Below are 18984 nucleotides of genomic sequence, written 5' to 3'. Positions count from 1 at the left end.
AGCCTGCAGCCAGGTTCCCCCTTAGAAACGCTCGAGAAACAATGTGAATCCACAAGCCGCAGTCCTGTGAGGCCCCATAAGTGCTCTGCTCCAGCCCGGAACATGCTGAAAGGTGGGGGGAGGGGGCAGGGGGGAGGGCGCAGTTCCAGCCGGGGCTGTGGGGGCGACAAGGGCACCGGGGCCAGAATGCCAGGCGCAGTCGCTCTTTCAGCAGCTGCTGCAACGCCGTAGGACTTCATGATGGGGTAATGACCGCCTTTCACAGCTCTGGATTTCAGAGTGTGCCAGGAAGGGGGGTGTTTGACGTTCAGATGTTCCTTGTCATCACGGGAAACCACAGGAGACTCAGCTCCTTCTGACGGGCCTTGGTGCTCACGTTCCTGCTGTCCGCTGGGTGAGGGCGCAGAGCACGGGCGGAGGGAGGAGAAGGGGCCAGCCACCTCGGGGTCTGGAACCCACCCAAAAGCCAAGGCGCTTTATCCCAGGAAGACGAAACCCTTCTCTTGAGAGTGGGGCCCAGCCGGGCCTTAACCTACGGCACTATTACAGGGCACGGCTGTTGGAAGATGTGAACATATTCCTGGAGCAAAAACAGGGGATTGTGGGGGGGGGTGTGAAGATCTCAAAAGGCGAGTACATCAGCTTTGTATGCATAAACCCTGAGCACTGCAGGAGTCCTTGAGTGCTGTGAGGTGTGCACCCAGGGAAAACAAAATGATTGGGCCAGAAAGGGGGGGGGGGCGCGGAGCAATAGCACAGCGGGTAGGGCATTTGCCTTGCACGCAGACACCCTAGGTTTGATCCCTGGCATCCCGTATCCCATCCCACTCTAGGAAGTGATTCCTGAGTGCAGAGCCAGGAGTAACCCCTGAGCATCGCCAGGTGTGACCCCAAAAGTAAATAAATAAATAAATAAATAAGAGCAGAGCAGGTAGGGAGCTTGCCTTGCACACAGTTGACTCAAGTTCAACCTCTGACAACTCAAAGGGTCCCTGAGCCCCGCCAGGCGTAAGCCCTGCGCACTTGCCAGTGTGGTCCCAAAGCAAAACCAAACCTATCCAGTTTCTGAATAGGGCAGTCAAGAGCAAACCCACTAGCAAGGCCCTAGACTGTGGGTGCAGGGGGCCAACACCTAGGAGGAGACTGGGGGAGCCGGCGCCCAGTCTTGGTGCAAATGTTCCAGCTCCGTGAGCTCTCTCTGGCTCCAGGGTCCACGCTGAACTCAGTGTCAGCTTCTGAGGAGGTTGCTGGTAACTGTTTCTGCCCGTGCTGGAGAGCCCAGGAGGCCGGAAGCGCCTGGTCTGAGCCCACTCCCGGACCCCAGGTGGTGTGCTGGACACAAAGTTCTGGTGCCCAATAAGGCAAGACTGGCAGTCACCCCAGCTTCCATCTGCTCCTGATATCCTCCGGCCAAATCAGGGACAGAGGTGCAGAGTGGGACAGGCCGGGCAGGGGTGCAGCTGTAGCTGTGCTCAGCGGGCATTGCTAGCTCATGACCGCTTCTTGGGCAGCTGCTGCCTCTCTCCACCTTTCCCAACTAACTGTCCACCAGCAGGCTGACCTCAGGGAGACAGGAAAGAGCTGGCTCCTGCCATAGCGGAGGAGGAATGGAGGAGGAATACTGGGGACACTCTGGGTCTCCCCTCCCCCCTCCCTTCCTGTCACTGTGTGAGCCTGACCCGGCTATGCCTTCTCCGACCTCCGTTCTCCATCGTGAATCTGCAGATCCCACCAGTGGCCCATGGCTCCTAGTCATCCTTCCAAGCCGGTCTGGGAGTGTCTAACCTGGCTGTCCTCTGCTGTCCCCACCTGCCACCAGGCTGCTGTCCCCGTCCTCTGGGACCGGGCAAACCCTGACAAGCACACAGATCCTGGCCTCTGCAGGAAGTGGAACTATGGAGCCCAATCATGGTTCCCAGCCACAAGGCAGGCAAATTCCTTAACCCCTCAATCCTCTGTTTGCTGATCCACAAAGTGGATAGACCCACATCATCTCCTCTGCGGCCACTGTGAGGCCTGGTGGCAGTCGCCAATGCAGGGAAAGCACTGGCCGGGGGCTGGGCCCAGTCTCTGTGCCCAAGTGTGAGTGGCAGGGCACCGTGTGTGTGGAGAGAGGACCAAGGGGTGCCTCACATGAGGCCCACTGGGGGGCAGGAGCAAAAGCTCATGGCTGAGCATCGGTTCGGCTGGCAAGAGCTCTCTGGGTGCCATCCCTAGCACTGCATGGTCCCCTGAGCACCAAACAAGGAGCAGCCACTGAGCATCACCAACTGTTGGATAAAACAGTGGGTGTTGGGGCCGGAGCGATAGTACAGCGTGGAGGGCATTTGCCTTTGCACACGGCTGACCCTGGGTCAATCCCTGGCATCAGGTATGATCCCCCTGAGCACTGCCAGGAGTAATTCCTGAGTGCAGAGCCAGGAGTAACCCCTGTGCATCGCCGGGCATGACCCCAAGAGCAAAAAAAAATAAATAAAAAGAGTGGGTGTCCCTGCCATGGAGGGGAGTGGAGTGGAGCAGGGGAATAGAGACCCCTGGCAGCTGCCCATCCCCCTCCTCACCATGGGTGAACACTGCAGAGACCCACCTCCTGTCTCAAACAGAGGGCAGGACCTTCTGCCAGGACTGCTGGGTTTAGGACTAAGGGCTTTTCACAGCAGGGGAGGGAAGAGATGGGGGGGGGGCATGGGGGATGGGGGGGAGGGGCGATTTCTAAAGCAGACATCCTGTCCAGCACGTCTGGGAACTGGATTCAATCAGGAGAGACCCAGTACCCAATTCTCACTCCCACCATTCGGGCTCTTTTATGCCGCCTCCCTCTTGGTTCCTTTTTGAAAAGGAAAAACGCGGGTCATCCCCCAGGCTGCTAGGTGGGAACCAAGGACAGTGGTGAGGGTCCTGTAGCTCACTAGCTTGTCCCAACTGCGAAGTTCCATCACCTGCTACTTCCATCCAAACCTGTGGGCAATAAGGACTCCCCCGCTCTGCCAGTGGCTCATATTTTGGGGTAAGGGCTGTGGTGGTGGGGGTTGGGGAATCACAAGCGCTTTGCACGGCAAGCTGCCCTATCCCCTGCACTCTCCCCAGCCCACGCCAGCGGCACTCAGGGTGCCTGGGACCCTGCCCGCAGTTCTGAGCCAACCAGGCCAGCTGCTCAGTGCAAGGATTACCCAGGTCACCCTGGAGATGTCGTTAGGTGTGTGTGGGGGATGTCTCAGGGTCACACACTACATACAGGGGGCTGGGGGCTCAGGTCTGCAGCCTGCAGCACTCTGGGGAACATGGAGCAGCCCTAAACCCCTTGTGCTATCTCTCTGGCCTCCACTTACCCACATGCCTCCTGGCTGGAATACTTCCCCCGAGAAACGGGTGCAGGTCTCGCCTGGTGCACCATCCGCAGCACTGCACTGGTGAGCCCGATGGCCAGCAGAGGGCGCCGTAGTCAGGCCTCTTGACCCACGGAGGGGCCTGTGCTAGCACTCCAGCACCGGGTCCCCCATTAACCGAGCAGGGGGTGGTCCTCCCCGACATGGGTGTGATTTGGCATTCCAGGGTCACAGAGCAGCACTGCCAGGCTTTGCCCCAACGACTGGTAAAAAAACGCAGATTTTTGGATGCTGCTTTGATGTGGTCGCGCTGGCAGGCTGAAACAGCAGGTGGGCAGCGGGCCGGTGATTGTCTTTGAATGAGCCGTGGGCAGCCTCTGCATCCGGTTCCAAAGTACAGCTGGGCTGGGCTGAGAGCCGCAGGATGCCAGCCTGCCCCTCAGCCCTTGCCCTGAGCTCTCTGAACCCCTGCCTCTCTGGGATCTCTGGGTCCTGCACCCCTGCCTTCTTCCTGCAGGGGGGAAATACTGCCCAGCTCACCCACAGGGCCTTTGCTCGCTCTCCTTCCCCAGGGCTGGGCTGGAGGTGGCCTGGGTCTGTGGGTGAGGCGTCTGGCAGCGGAGGCCCCTCTGGCCTCCATCCTGCCCCCACACAGAGGGCAGGGCCTGCTGCTGTTGGCCCACTTACCTGGTCAGTGCATTGGGGCGGGGGGCAGCCCACCTGGCCTGACACCCCAGATCCTATCAAAGTGCAGCCCAGGGCCTGGCCTTGAGATGCAGTGTTTCCTGGGCTGTCGGAGCCACACAGACTTCCCCACCCCATACACACGTCTGGGGCAGTTCTGGCAGCTCTGCCCAACACTAGGGGTAGCAAGCTTGTCTCTCAGGGGCTCCACAAAGTTCAGAGCCCCACCAGGAGTGAGCCCTGAGCACCACAGAGCAACCCACAAACCAAAACCAAAAAACCCCAGAATGAGGGGATACAGCGGTAGGAGACATGTGGGGGTACAGTACTTCAACGCAAGATCCTGACTGCAGGGGGCAGCTCTGCAAATGTCAGCCAGGTGCTCTGCCCTCTGGACAGCCCCGTCCCTTGGGGCCTGTTGGTGCGGCAATCTGATGTCCCCAGGCACCTCCTCTGCATGTCCCCCACTTTAGTGTCCCTAGGAACAGCTGACCCAGACTACGAGCCTGAGGGGGTAACAGGGGTGTCTTGGGGGTCTTCACTCTGCAGAACAGGGTCTGACAAGGGTTTTTGCTTTTTTGCTTTTTGGGTCACACTCAGCGATGCACAGGGGTTCCTCCTGGCTCTGCACTCAGGAATTACTCCTGGTGGAGCTCAGGGGACCATATGGGATGCTGGGAATCGAACCCAGGTCGGCTGCCTGCAAGGTAAACGCCCTACCCGCTGTGCTATCTCTCCAGCCCCAAGGGTTGTTTTTTTTTTTTTTGCTTTCTGGGTCACACCTGACGATGCTCAGGGGTTACTCCTGGCTCTGCACTCAGGAGTTACTCCTGGTGGTGCTCGGGGGACCATATGGGATGCTGGGAATCGAACCCAGGTCGGCTGCCTGCAAGGTAAACGCCCTACCCGCTGTGCTATCTCTCCAGCCCCAAGGGTTGGTTTTTTTTTTTTTGCTTTTTGGGTCACACCTGACGATGCTCAGGGGTCACTCCTGGCTCGGCACTCAGAAGTTACTCCTGGTGGTGCTCGGGGGACCATATGGGATGCTGGGAATCGAACCCGTGTCAGCCATGTGCAAGGCAAATGCCCTACCTGCTGTGCTATCGCTCCAGCCCCTGACAAGGGTTTCTTGAGAGAAGCGAGGGTGGTCTCTTGGCTCCTCTGGCCGGCCCTCCACCCCCACCTTGGCCCCTCCTTCCCCTCCCCTGGAAACTTGTACTTCAGTACAGAAAAACGAACTTGCCAGAAGTCAGATGTCTGGCTCTCTTGACGTGGGCCAGCCTGGAAGGTGCTGGGGGCACCTGTCCCACCTCAGGGACAAATGGGCTAAGGGTTCGGGGTGGAAGGTGCCCCAGAACACTGGGAAAGGGGAATGGATGGGAAGGAGAAGCCCATAGGGGGAGCTGCAAGGTGGGAGACGCTGGGAAGGGTGGGGGGGAACAGCGGTTCAGCTCTGGGGTGTCTCCGTCCTGTAGTAGGGTGCCCAGGAGCAAGATTCCCCACCCAACTCCCTTCCCACGTCCTTGCCCAGGACAGGAGGGCCCCGAGAATAGGTTCCACCACTCACACAGACTGCAGGGCGAGGCAGGGGTCAGCTACCCAGCATGGCCTACCTTGCCCCATCTACAGAAGGGGAGACTTGGACGAAGGGTCCAGAGCTGTGCAGGCCAGCCCAGGCCCCCCCTCCTCACAGAGACGGGCTACAGGGGTCAGTCTCCACCCCCAGCCCCGAGGACACACCGGTGCTCCCCTCTGCCACCCAGAAAAACCTGTGCTGGAGGCCGGAGTGATAGCACAGTGGGTAGGGCATTTGCCTTACACGCAGCCAACCTGGATTCGATCCCCAGCATCCCATAGGGTCCCTGAGCACTGCCAGGAGTAATTCCTCAGTGCAGAGCCAGGAATAACTCCTGAGCATCACCACTGGGTGTGACCTAAAAAGCAAAAAAAAAAAAAAAAAAAGCCTGTGGTTTAGGCTGGAGCTGGAGAGACTGTAACCACAGACCTATGTCTGGGCTCATGGGCTCTCTCCGGGGCACGGCTGCATACATGAATCATGTGGTGGGGCAAGGCAGGTAAAAGCTACCGGAGCACCAGCTTCCTGGGACACACACGTCTTGCAGCCAGATCTCAGTACCCATCGGGCGTTTATTTAGACTCACAAATAAAAGAACCTGGTAGTAGTTCAGTTTGCGTTTTTTTTTTTTGGCTATACATATATATGTATATCTATACATATACATATATACTTTTATACATACATACTTTTTTAAAAAGATAAACACACCACCAGTTCCCATTATTTTCTCTACCGAGCAATATATACAGCCTATTATATATACGTGCATCTAGGCACGTATATATTTTTTTCAATAGGTAACTACATTCAAGTAATGAAACACAGGATTTACAATTTCCCTCTGCGGGCAGAGGGAAAGCAGATTCACAGAGTTCACAGAGGAAGTACCGTAAGAGCCCAGTCGGAGCCCGGGACCCCCAGGGGGTGGTGGAGGGGGCGGCAGCAGCGATCACAAGTCACACAAGGGCTGATGCTGGGCGACGGGCTGGCGCTGTCAGGGTGCCCAGCCCCTGCCCGGGGTGGATGGACGGGCCATGCTAGCTGGCCCCAGGCTGCCTGGCTGGAGGGGAGGGGGGGTTACGTTGGTAACGACACTATCACAAGAGCTTCTCAAACTTGGGGTTCACGAAGGAGAAGCCGGCAAAGGCGGTCTGGTCCATGGAGTCGATGAGGTTCTTGTCGCTGTAGGAGAGCCGCGGCTTCTCGCCCAGGAACTCCTGGTCGAAGTTGCTGTAGTCTCCGGGGGACTTCTGCGAGGAGAAGCCAGCGTGGGGTGAGCGGTGTCTGCAGGACCCTCCCAGCCCCCCGACCCCCCACCCCAGGGCCGGGCCAGGGCAGTCCTGAGGAGCAGAGAGGGGCCAGCTCCCAGCAGCCACAGGAACCCAGAGCAGGAAGCCGATGCTGCCCCCGCCAGCGGTTCACTCCGGGCAACCCAAAAGAAATGAAAACTGAACACAACTCAAATCCCAGTGTCTTCTATGGAGTCGGCCTGTGTCCAGCCACGCCCACCCGCTGACAGGTCATCCAGGGTCGCTTGGGGACTTGCTGGCTGGCTGGCAAAGGCTCAAAGATTTACTACGGGGCTGTTCCCGAGGAAAATGGGCCAACTCTCTCTCAGCTTCCCAGGACACAGAGAAACGGCAAGAGGCTGAGGTGGTGGCTCATGGGGGTGGGGGCCCCCTTCACATGCAGTGGCCCCGGGTTCCATCACCCAAATCGCACAGGCCCCCGGAGCCCCAGGGTGTGGCCCCACATGTAACAAAGCAGGGAACGGCACCTGGGGCCCAAGCCCAGGGCTCCGGGGCAGACAGGCTCCCCACCACTCCCCCGCCACCTGTCGCTGGGTTTCATGGTACTTCAGCCCACATTTTTTCATTGACACAAAAATCTGGATTTCTGGCTTGTTTGAAAAACTGGCCGAGTGGAGCAGCTTTGGGCCTATTTCTTGGCATGTCTGCTCGGGCTGACCCACCACAGGTCCGGCCGTGACCCAAGCAGGGCTGCCGGCCACAGGGGTACGAGAGAAAGACGCCTGTTCTCCTTCCGCAGGCCTGTGGGGTGGCGCCCCACCTTGTGTATGTGTGTGTGGGGGGGGGGGGGCAGCTGGGCTGAGTAGGAGGGGCGCACCGGAGACAGAGCCAGCCACACGAGGGCCCCTGTGCAAACTCCCTTCCTCGACCTGACTGATCTCCCCAGCTGGGCCTGCACCCACCTCTTCTCAGGTCCACCCCTTCCCTGCATACGGGGCTCCTGGGCAAGGCTGCCCCCACGGCCCAGGGCCACCAACAGGCATGGCCGAGTCACACCCCCTGCATCACACACAACCCTGAGCACAAGCTCCCAAAGGCTCCAGCCAGGCAGGGCTCCAGGTCTGGGCCGTGCTCCTACTTGGCCCGCTACGTGCTCAGCGCTTCCCGTGTTAGTGGAACACCGACGGGGAGGGGTGAGGTGAGCCCCTCGGCCAGATCCCCAGAGCAGCTCCCTGCATTCAGCGCGCACCCAGGGTCCAGAGTGCTGGGTGAGTGGTGGACGGGGGAAAGAGGAGCAGCAGAGGGAGGGGCTGAAGCCACTTGGGGGAGGGCAGCGGGGCAGCGGGTCAACGGCGCAGCGCCTGGCGCGGGTCACATACCACTTTGGGCTTGAAGGGCGGCTCCAGCTCGCGCTTCTCCAGCAGAGTCCAGTTGATGGTCTTGAAGAAGGGGTGCGTCCGGATCAGCCCTGTCACTCCCAGCCGCTTGTTTGGGTCCCTCTCCAGCAGCTACAACCCAACAAGGACCCTGATCAGCACCCGCACAGACGGTGACACTCAGCAGCACCTGCGGGTTCCCTGGGCCCAGACAGCAGGCTGGCGGGCAGGGACTCTGGGCGCCAGGTAGCAGACTGGGCACCGCGGGCACGTCCGGGCTCCCGACCCCACAGTCCCGTGGACCGGCCTCTCCCAGCACCACCACTTGGGAGACGGGAAGTGGCAACTGGAGCGTCGGGTCTGCCTGTCCCCCAACCCTGAGTCGAGAATCAATCCCCAGGCTGACTCCGGGCAGGGCAGTCAGGCAGGGACTCAGGGTTCACAGCAAGATAGGCAGGATTATCTCTCCCCGCTCTCCGGGGCTCACGACAGAGGCTGCCCAGGCTGGGGACGGGGTGGGCTCCTGCACTCCTGACACCCACACTCCCCCAAACCCCGTCCCGGCCAGCCCCGCCCGGCCTCCTACCTTCTCCAGAATGTCCTTGGACTCCTTGGTGATCCAACGGGGGAAATACGGGGTGTCCACGCGGATGGACTCGAAGAGCTCGTCCTCGTCGTCGCCGTGGAAGGGGGACTGGCCGATGAGCATCTCGTAGAGAAGGACTCCAAAGGACCACCAGTCCACGGAGAAAGAGTACTTCTGACCCTGCAGGATCTGGGGCGGGAGGAGGGGCTGAGAAGGGCCCTCGGCAGGCGCCCTGGCCGGGGCAGCCCCATCTTCCTGGCCCCAGCTTGGATGTGGCTGGCCCGCGCGTCCGACAGCCAGGAGGAGCCGCTCACCTCGGGGGCGATATAGTCAGGGGTGCCGCAGAAGGTGCTGGCCAGCTTGTCCCCAAACACGTTCTCTTTGCACATCCCAAAGTCAGCAATCTTGATGTGGCCTGCGCTGTTCAGCATCACGTTGTCCAGCTTGAGGTCCCTGGGGCAAGGGATGGGAGAGGAAGTCGTCAGAAGCCCGTGCCCTGCACCCCTGGCCCCCGTCTCAGTTTCTCAACCCTCAAGGATGAGGCCTCCTGGGCCAGGGAGAGAATTCAAAGGGCTGAGCTCGAGACCTGGATTCGATCAAGAAAGACAGGGAAAGGAAGCAGAGAAGGAAAGAGGGGCCTCCGGCAAGCTCCTTTTACGCCAGGCATATGCTCAAAGTGAGGCTCAGAGGCGACATCACCTGCCCAGGCCCCCCCAAGCTGGGGAACACTGGAAGTGACCCCTGGGCTCAAGGTCAGTCTGATGCCTGGAGCGGGGGCTGCAGATGACTTAGGTCGGTAGATGACTTAGACACATGCAAACCAGGATGAGAAGCAGACGCCTGGGTGCCGAGGAAATGGTTCCACGGGCCAAGCACAGGCTCTGCATGCAGGAGACTTGGGCTTGATCATCACCACCTCCTGCTCCCCCAGTACCACCAGGAATGACCCCCAAGCACTGGGCTGGGAACAGCCGCTGAGCACCACCGGGTGTGGCCCAAAAGCAGGAAGGAAAAGAGGGAGGGAGGGGCAAGCGGCACCAAGCACCCTGCAATGGCATCTTGCCCCCCCCACCTAACAAAGCGTGAACCCTGACAGTATTTACTAATTTGGTCTTTGGGCCACACCTGGCAGTGCTCAGGGTTATGCCTGTCTCTGAGCTCAGGAGTGAACCCTTGCACTACTTGGGGGACTGTGGGGGGTCCTGGGGATTGGACCTGGACTGGCTGTGTGCAAGGCAAGAGCCCTACCTGGTGTACACTCACTCTCTGGCTGGGACCACCATCATTCAGGGAAGAACTAGGGGCAGGTCAGAGGGTTCAGAGCGAAAGACTTGCTCCCGGAAGGGCAAGTGGACCGGCTGGACTGTGGTCCTGCCAAGGCCATGCATGGGCAGCAAGTTCCCGGAGCTGGCACAGGGCCACCTGGCTGAGGGACCACAAAGAATGCCAGCAATGGAGTAGGTGGCTTAGGCAGATCCCAGGCGCTCAAGACAGAAGCTGAGTACAGGCCCGGCTCAGAACGTGTCAGAGAACATGACGAGTCGAAGCTTCCCGCCCCGCACCACCCAGAGCCCCCCAGTACCTGTAAATGATCCCTTTGCTGTGCAGGAACTGCAGGCCACAGATGATCTCGGCGCCATAAAAGCTGGAGGAGGGAGACAAGGTGTCCTGGGATTTCTGCCCACCAGCCCCAATTGCTCCGGGGCCCTTGCACTCATGCCAGGGGCAGGAAAAGCTGCCAAGGACACCGGGGACAACGAGGCCTGGTCAAGCACGTCATGACTCAGACCAGAGGGGGCTGGCAGCCCTGGGAGTGATGAAGGAAAAGCCATGGGAGTGTATGATGCACTTACTCTGGCTCACGCTCGCACACCCGCACACACCTGCACACATATACACATATGTACACACACATACGCACACATGTATACATGCAAACATGCATACACATAAGCACACACATGCAAATGCACACACGTATACACACATGCACGCACGCACATGAACACGCACACACACATACTGCACGAGCACACATACACGCACACACATGAATAGGCACAGCTGGGGGTCCACCCAGTCCACCCAGTCCAGAGGTGACACTCCAGTGCAGAAGACATCCGCCAAGCTGCCCTGGCATGTCTGTACTGTGCCCCCGTCAAGAGTGCCCCGCTATCTGGCTTCCCATTGGGGGGCAGTCCCAGAGGCCCCAAGAGCTTCCTCAGCCCAGCTCAGGCAGGCGGCCTCTTCGGGGAGGGAGCTGGGCAGTGGCCCTCACATACGTGGCGCGGTACAGCTCAAAGCGGCCCTTGTCCTGGATGTGGTACATCAGATCACCCCCGTTGAGGAACTCCATCACGAAGAACAGGTGCTCCTGGAGATTTGCGGTGGGTGAGAGCAGGGTGGTGAGTCCAGACCCAAGTTCCCAGGGGGCATACCCATGGCCCTGGGTGGAGGAGGGCAGAGGAGGAGAGGGGGCTGGGCACCTTGGTCTGGAAGGTGCAGTATAGGTGGGTGAGAAAGGGGTTCTCCCAGGCGAGCGCCAGCACCCGCTTCTCCACCATGGTGCACTCCACATCATCATCAATCAGGACCACGTCCTTCTTGAGCGCCTTGATGGCAAAGAACTCCTTTTTGTCCTTGAGCTCTGCCAGGAGCACCTGACCGGGAGAAGGGGCCTCAGCAAAAGGGCCGGGAAGACTGGCCCCAGCCAGGACACAACAGGTCCACCTGCAGATGCCAGCCGGACTCAGGGACCGAGCCCGGCTTCCGGGGGCAGCCCCTCACCTTCCCGAAGCTGCCTTTGCCCAGAACCTTGTGGAAGACGAACTTATCGATGGTGCACTTAGAAGACAGGCCCGAGGATTCCCAGAGCCGGTCATAGGCTCCAAGGTCTGTGGGAGACAGAAAATGAGACCCTGCTCCTCGGGGTCTGCCACGGTAGAGGCCTCTGTGGGGGAGTTCGGGTTTCCTGGGGGGAAGTGAGCCCAGTCTTACCCGGGCTATCGTCTCCAGAGACCCCTGGCTTCTTCTCAAAAGGCTGGTAGACCCCAACAACAGAATTTGAGGAATGCTGGCTCCCCAGGGACTGATCCAGATCCTTCCGGACGCTGGCTCTCTGCAGGGGATGAGGTGGGGGGAAGATGTCAGGGGGAGAACACCGCCCTCAGCATGACAGGGTGTCTAGGACCCACAGGCAGTGGGCACAACACACACACCGACACACAGGTATGCGTAACCAGACAGATTCATGCACACACTGACAACCCACCGACACAGATGGACGCACAATGACACACACATATGTGTGCACACTCTGACAAGCCACTAAGAGACGTGTACACACAGACACACAGATATGCACATACACTGAAACAGAGATGCATACACACACAAATGCATGCAAACACAGACACAGAGACTAATGACACACAGATGTGTGCACACACTGATACACGCAGATGTGTGGACACACAGAGATGCGTGCACACCCGGATATACACAGATGCGTGCAGACAGACACACATATGTGAAAACCAACCCACAGTCTGCTGCCTAATCACCAAATTAGACATTCCGGGAGGGGGTGTTGGGGACATGCCCCACCAGTTCCCTGGGAGCAGGGCCGAGTACTGCCAGGCTGCCTCCCACCACCCTCTTGCCAAGGACCCACATCTGCCCACCTGGGTGACTTGGTTCAAGGCCTCGGCCAGCAGCTTCTGGTTGATGCCACACAGGTTGGCCACCTTCTTCTGGCACTTGTGGTGCACATTCATGGAACAGTCTGGGGGCAAGGGAGGACTCAGGTCAGGGCCCTGCTAGGCACAGCCAGTAGCAGCACTGAGTCACAGGAAGGACCCCCGACTCCACCCCACCCCTGCACCCAGGCCCAGCTGAGGGGAGGAGTCTGATGCAGGGTTTCCTGTCGCTGGGGAAAAGTATCTGAGGCTGGCAGATGCTGTCACACCCTCCAGTAACCAAGGCAGAAGACAGGGACCTGGTTCTATACCCTCTAAAGAGTTCTGTCCTCCAGGGGTCTCGGGCAGAGCCTCAGGGCCAGGGCAGAGTTGCACCTAGCTCACGTGTGCCCCCACTCTACCCCCCAGCCTGGCAAAGGCTGGGACTGGTCGCCTGGGCTCGCACAGCGTGGGGGCAAGGGCAGCGCACCTACCTTCGCATTTGAGCCCCTGCTTCACCAGCCCCCAGAGCAGGCTGCCGCAGTGGTCGCAGAAGGTGGGGCTCATGTAGTTGTGAACCTTGAACCGGTGCGGCATGTCGATGTTGAAACGTTCTTTCTGGAACTGGGATGAGGATTCCCACGCGGAGGGTCACCGGCCTGCTCCAGACCCCTCTGCTGCCCCCCGCACTCTCCCCATAGCACCAAGCACAGCAAGATGCCCAAGATGGCACCCCCCACCCTAGAGCCCAGGAAATTCAGGGGCCCGAGGAGGCCAGCGGGATGTGAAGAACTAAGAAAAACAGGAAGGGCCAGACCCCTCCCAGCTGACCACCTGCCCCTAGTCCCGGGCCCGGCCTCACCAGGGTGTCGCGGCTGTTGGCGGCCGTGCCAGTGCACCGGCCGATGATCTTGTCGATGCATTTCTTGTGGATAGCAGCGTTGCATTCTTGAGGTGCGGCAAATTGGGGAGGGGGGATGGGAAGACACCGGGAGGGAGGGGCAGAGGCTGTGAGCTGGCACCCGAGGGCGCAATGCAGCCTCCGGGACAAAGCTGCCATTCTCCCCGCAGCCCACACCCTCACCCCGAGCCTCAGCAGAGCTTGGGTCCTCCTCTCCCCGGGCCCCTCCCAGCAGGCCGGAGAGGACTGCGGGGGCGATGTGGAAGGCAGCGGGGGTTAGGGGAGGCGCCTGGCGTCCCGGGGCGGATACCAGGGGTGGGGTATCTGGGAGAACGGGCAGCAAGGGAGCCCCTGACCCCCTCATCCATGCCCAGGACAGGTGGTACGAGCTCCAGAGCGCTCTCAGACAGACAGACAGACACACTCCAACTCAAGGACCGGGGACACAGGCACACCCCGTGGCCGGATATGCACAAGCTGGAACACGGGCGGGACCGGCACCCTGGAAGGAGCGTGAGCACTGTGCGCCCAGTGATTGTGCCAGTGACTCTGTTATCATCTGTTAGACATGAGGAAGCTGAGAGCAGTGTCCAGTGGGAGAGTGGACTCAAGTCCACGCCCCATGCTTCTGAGCACATGAACAGTGGGAACACACACACACACACACACACACGCACACACGCACACACGCACACGCATGCAGGATGGCCTTCCTGCTGGCCTCCCTGGGAAAGAGTCCCATGGCCATACTCTGCCATCACGACTCATCGGAGATTCCCAGCCTGAAGCCACTGGCCATGGGGTCACCGGAGAGACAGAGGCCTGGGTTTTGGTGGCTGGAGCCCCCAGCACCGTGCCTTGGGACCCTCCCCAGGCCCACGGGGACACAAGCCTTCCCAAATGGGAGTGGAAACAGGGTGAGTTTATGCAGACAGGGCGGTGGTGACACTTACGCCGACACTTGTATCCTTGCTTGTTGAGACCCCTAGAAGGCAAGAATCCCAGAGGAGGGTGAGTTATGGGGAGCACAGAGCGTGGGGACCCCCGCCCCCTCCTCAGCCCCCGAGGACACAAGCTGGCCTCACCAAACAAAATCCTTGCACACGGAACAGAAGGTGGGCTGCCCAAAGAAGGTGGCGATGAACTCGTGGTTCTTGATGTAGTGGATCTTGGCCTGCTTGATGGCCCCCCGGCGGTTCATTGTGGATGGACACATGGCTTCGTCTTCACCCCGAATCGACTGCTTGCAGTCTAGGGGCCGAGGGGCAGGAGGGTGAGTTCCGGAGAGGCCCAGACAGGCCTGCCCGTGTGGATGCCTCCCTGAACCCCCCTCCTGCCTCCCGGTCCTGGGAGGGTCTTACCTGTGTCTTCCAAGAAATACTGCACAGACATTAACACCTTGGCCTGTGGCTGCAGGTCCAGCTGTCGAGGTGAGGGCAGGTGGAGGGAGAGGGATCAGTGAGGGGCGGGCCCACCCCCATGGCTGGTCCCGCCCCCATGGCTGGTCCCCCAAACCCCAGGGCCCAGGTGTCAGGCCCTAAGCCAGGGGACAGTGTGGTCAGGGAGGACAGGGAGAGCTGGCCCCGCCCTGGCCCCGCCCCCACCCTGGGATTGTTACATTTGGGGAAGTGAAAGATTCCAGCCCACACCCAGCCTGACAGAGGCCCGGGAACAGAGAGGCAAGGAAAGCTCCCCACCCACACCCAGCTGCCCCCTTCCCCAGGATCCCCCGTTAGACACTCCCTGTCCCCAACTATGTGTGCACACGCGCGCCTGCACACACACACACACACACACACACACACACACACGGGCACACACTCAGGCATGCATGCGGACACATGCACACATGGCACATGGATGTGTACACACACATACGGGCGCACACACAGGCATGCACGCAGACACATGCACACATGGATGTGCACGTGCACACACATACATACATACACACACACAGGAATGCATGTACACAGCCGTGCCTTGCTGACACTGTCCGTGTGCCCCACAGACCAGACCCTCCTCCAGGGCCCAGACTGTCGCTCAGGGGAGCATAGCAGGCGTGTGCCTGGGGCTGGCACACACCGTCTGCCAGAGGGGACACCTAGGCAGCAGGAGCCTCATGCCACCAGGGACAGAGCCACCACGTGTGATGCCAAGTGGGCAGGTGAGGGGGTCCTCGTCTTCCCTGTTCCTTCCCACTGCCTGTCTGGGCCTGGAAAATCCAGGAAGAATCTGGGGGAGTGGAGGAACAGATGTGGCTTCTGCAAGAGGGGCCACATCCCCTCAGCGCCTGATACCCTCCTCGGGTTATGGAACAGCTCTGTCTCACGTCCACAGGCCAGTCCTGACCAGCCCCCTATGTCCAGCTGTTCACTGCATCTGCACGGCTGATCCAGAGATGAGGTCTTCAGTGACCCCTTTCACCGAGGCAGAAATGGAAGCACAGAGAGGCTGGAGTGAGCTCCATGCAAGAGCGAGGGGGCCCGGGGCTGAGCGGCTGACTGCAGAGCAGTTACCACGGCCAGAGCAAGGGAGCCCCTGCAGACAGCCCCCTCTCCCCCAGGCACCACACACACACAGACATACAACACACAGCACACGCACACACAGGCACCACACACACACACACACAGAATGTGCACACACAGCATGTGCACACACACGGGCAAGGCTCACACACACACATAGCACACACAGGCACAGTACACACCTAAATACAGCAATATACACACACAGCACATACATAGACACACAGCACACACACGTAGACACAGCACACACACACAGGCACAGCACACACACACACAGCACACACACAGGCACTGCACACACACACAGCACACACAGGCACAGTACACACCTAAATACAGCAATACACACAGAGCACATACACAGACACACAGCACACACAGACACAGCACACACACACAAGGCACAGCAAACACAAAGACACAGCATACACAGGCACAGCATACACACACACAGCACACACATACACACGTAAGGCATGTACACAGATACTCACAGGCACAGCACACAGCATACAAACACACACACAGAGCATGTACACAGACACACACGCACACGGCACGCTCACAGGCCTACCACGTAGGCCCTGCAGGCAGGCAGGCAGGCGCACACGGCCTAGCTCACCCAGAACTCAGCCTTGCCGTTGTTCTTCTTGCAGCGCTCGGCCAGCACCGACACGCCCACCGTCACCTCGGACATGGGGTCCTCGGCCGCCCGCATCAGCACGATCTGGATCACTCGGCCCTCGTAGATGTGGGCGTCGAAGGACGACTTCCACTCGGGGTACATGGTGGGCTTCCGCTGCACCAGGGTCTTCCCACGCTCTGGGAGGGGCACAGTGGGTCACAGCCTGTCGCTCCCTCCCTGGACTCCCCCCCGCCCCGCCGCCCGCCACCCTCAGAGCTCGCTCTCCCAGCAGCCTCAGGCCTGGGTCTCCCCATGCACTGCCCTGCTCCCGCTCACCACTGCTCCAGACAGTGTCCATCTCCCTAAGGGGCCCTCCCGGGACCCACCACGGGGCCTTTGCTTCTGCTGCTCCCTCTCCCTGCAGCCCCAGTGCTGGGGGCCAGGAACTACCAGAAGAAGAGGAAAGGCGTGCATGTGGGCCGGGCGCCCGAACGCAGGGCGGAGGTGTGGAGAGCTGTAAGCCACAGCAGCCTGGTCCTCCAGAGGGCCACTCCAGCTGTGATGACACAGCAAGGCAAGGGGCAGGCCCGCTCTAGACCCGACCATGGTCAGGGGGCCAGCCCTGACGTCAGGGTCAGGGACAGTTTCCTGGGGGGGGAGGGGGAAGGCACAGCTCACCCGGGACCAGTGGATGGGCAGGGGAGGGCAGAAGCAAGAGGATGTGATACCAGAAGACTGCCGCTTCCAGGAAGCCCTCCGGACCCCAGACAGATGGGGCCTTCGCTGAGCCTCCCGGCACCTTGAGGGCAGGGTCTGGCACAGAAGGATGCGTGGAAAGTGCCCTTGGGGGCCCCCTGCCATCCTGCACCCCCAGCTGCATGGGCAGGGGCAGTGCCCCAGCACGGTTTCCAGGGGAACAAGTGTTGCTGCCCCCCCCCGCCCCCACGTCCCTGCACACCTGTGCTGAGCGCCTCCTTCATCTTCACAGCACAGAAGGGCGGGGCGTCCTCTGCGGGCTCCAGGGTCCCCAGCTCGTAGGAGTTAAAGGCGATACGCAGGAAGGGCGCCATGATGGGGCCTGCAGGGGGGCTGTTGCACACAGAGGGGTGAGGGGGGGGGCCCTCAGGGTGAACGCAGCCTCCTGGGCGGCCAGTGTTAGTGGACACACCTGACCCCAGTCTGGATCCTGCCAGGCCCGGACGCTGCAGGCAGCAGGGCTAGGGGCACCCTATGACCCCTCTATGACCCATCTGCTACCCCTTCTGGACCAGGTCCCCGGGATGTGCGGGGAGGGGGGCAGCACTTCCACATTGGCCAAGGGAGGCTGGAAGGGCCCCCCTGCCCCTGTCCTCCCCCATGACGCCCCTCCTGGCTTTCAAGTGTGTTTCGAGCTCCGACTGTGCAGGCAGACATGCAAGGGCAGGATGGCACCTGGGGACACGAGCCCCCAGGCTAAGCGCAACCTTGCAGTGGGGGCTCTATTCCAGCTCGAAGCATCACTGGTCAGCCCCACCCACCCTGGCTGGGCCTGCCTGACCTTCTGAACCTGGGGGTCAGGTCGCACACCCACCTGGCAAAGCTGCCAGTCCTCCCCCACACACATCCCCAACCACTGCCAATAGGAATCAGTTCCGGTCCCACGCTGAGCATCCCCTGAAGCACAGCCAGCCCTGCGGTCCTGCAGCTCCTCCCACTAAGGGTGTCTAGTGAGGGGGTCTTCTGGGTGGTTACTGGTGGACAGCATGCATCTGCCCCCACCCCCCACCCGCACCCACCCCAGCCTTTCAGGAACAGTGATTCTGGGTCCAGTCTCCCAAAGCAGTTTTGTTTTGTTTGGGGTTTTGTTTCGTTTGGGTTCTGGGCCACACCTGGCGACGCTCAGCGGTCACCCCTGGCTCTGTGCTCAGGAAATCATTCCTGGCAGGGCTCGGAAGACCATATGGAGCACCAGGGATCAAACCCAGCTCGGCTGGGGCAAGGCAAATGCCCTCCCCGCTGTCCTATGGCTCCGGTCCCTCCCAAAGCAGGGCTGAAGGGATGCTGACAGGGCCTATGTGGGCGCACGTGCCTCCCAACCTGAGTCGCTCACCGGCAGACACACCCCCACCCTGAGCACCTCCTGCTCCCACAGGGAGCCAGAGCAGAAGCGGGGGGGGGGGGGGACTGGGGGGGCAGGCATGAGGGGATCCCAGCCCACAGGGGTGTGAGGTCACATCTGTGCCTGTGGCCTGAGAGCGCCCGAGGGCAGGCAGGAAGTGCAGAAGGAGTTGGGACAGTGGCTGGAGGGGACACAGGCTGTGTGAGGGGCGGCCGGAGCCAGGGGGAAGAACATTCTTGGTCGCCCTGGCTGGGGACACGAACAGGAATCCGGGGAGTGCCCCTGATCCTTCAGAGAAAAGGCCACAGAGGCCCTCCCACAGCTCTGCCAGCAAACATAACCTCTGGT

The 18984-nt window shown here is 60.4% G+C and overlaps 1 protein-coding gene across 1 annotated transcript; it reads right to left on the bottom strand.

Annotated features, from left to right (window-relative positions):
* Positions 1-6153: 6153 nt before the first annotated feature.
* PRKCD (protein kinase C delta) lies at positions 6154-17623 on the bottom strand. Its single transcript, XM_056129265.1, has 17 exons — positions 17497-17623; positions 16536-16735; positions 14741-14801; positions 14465-14630; positions 14333-14364; positions 13341-13426; positions 12973-13102; positions 12485-12585; positions 11799-11919; positions 11589-11695; positions 11288-11461; positions 11084-11175; positions 10384-10446; positions 9116-9254; positions 8802-8990; positions 8219-8347; positions 6154-6839 (listed from the first exon to the last, which is right to left on the bottom strand). The coding sequence occupies exons 1-17, from the start codon at positions 17606-17608 to the stop codon at positions 6687-6689; spliced, it is 2055 nt and encodes a 684-aa protein (XP_055985240.1). The 5' UTR covers positions 17609-17623; the 3' UTR covers positions 6154-6686.
* Between the last annotated feature and the right edge of the window lie 1361 nt (positions 17624-18984).

The sequence above is a fragment of the Sorex fumeus genome, unplaced genomic scaffold (genome assembly GCF_029834395.1).
Source record: "Sorex fumeus unplaced genomic scaffold, SorFum_2.1 ptg000072l, whole genome shotgun sequence".
NCBI lineage: Eukaryota > Metazoa > Chordata > Mammalia > Eulipotyphla > Soricidae > Sorex > Sorex fumeus.
This window is presented reverse-complemented; position numbering and strand designations above follow the sequence as displayed.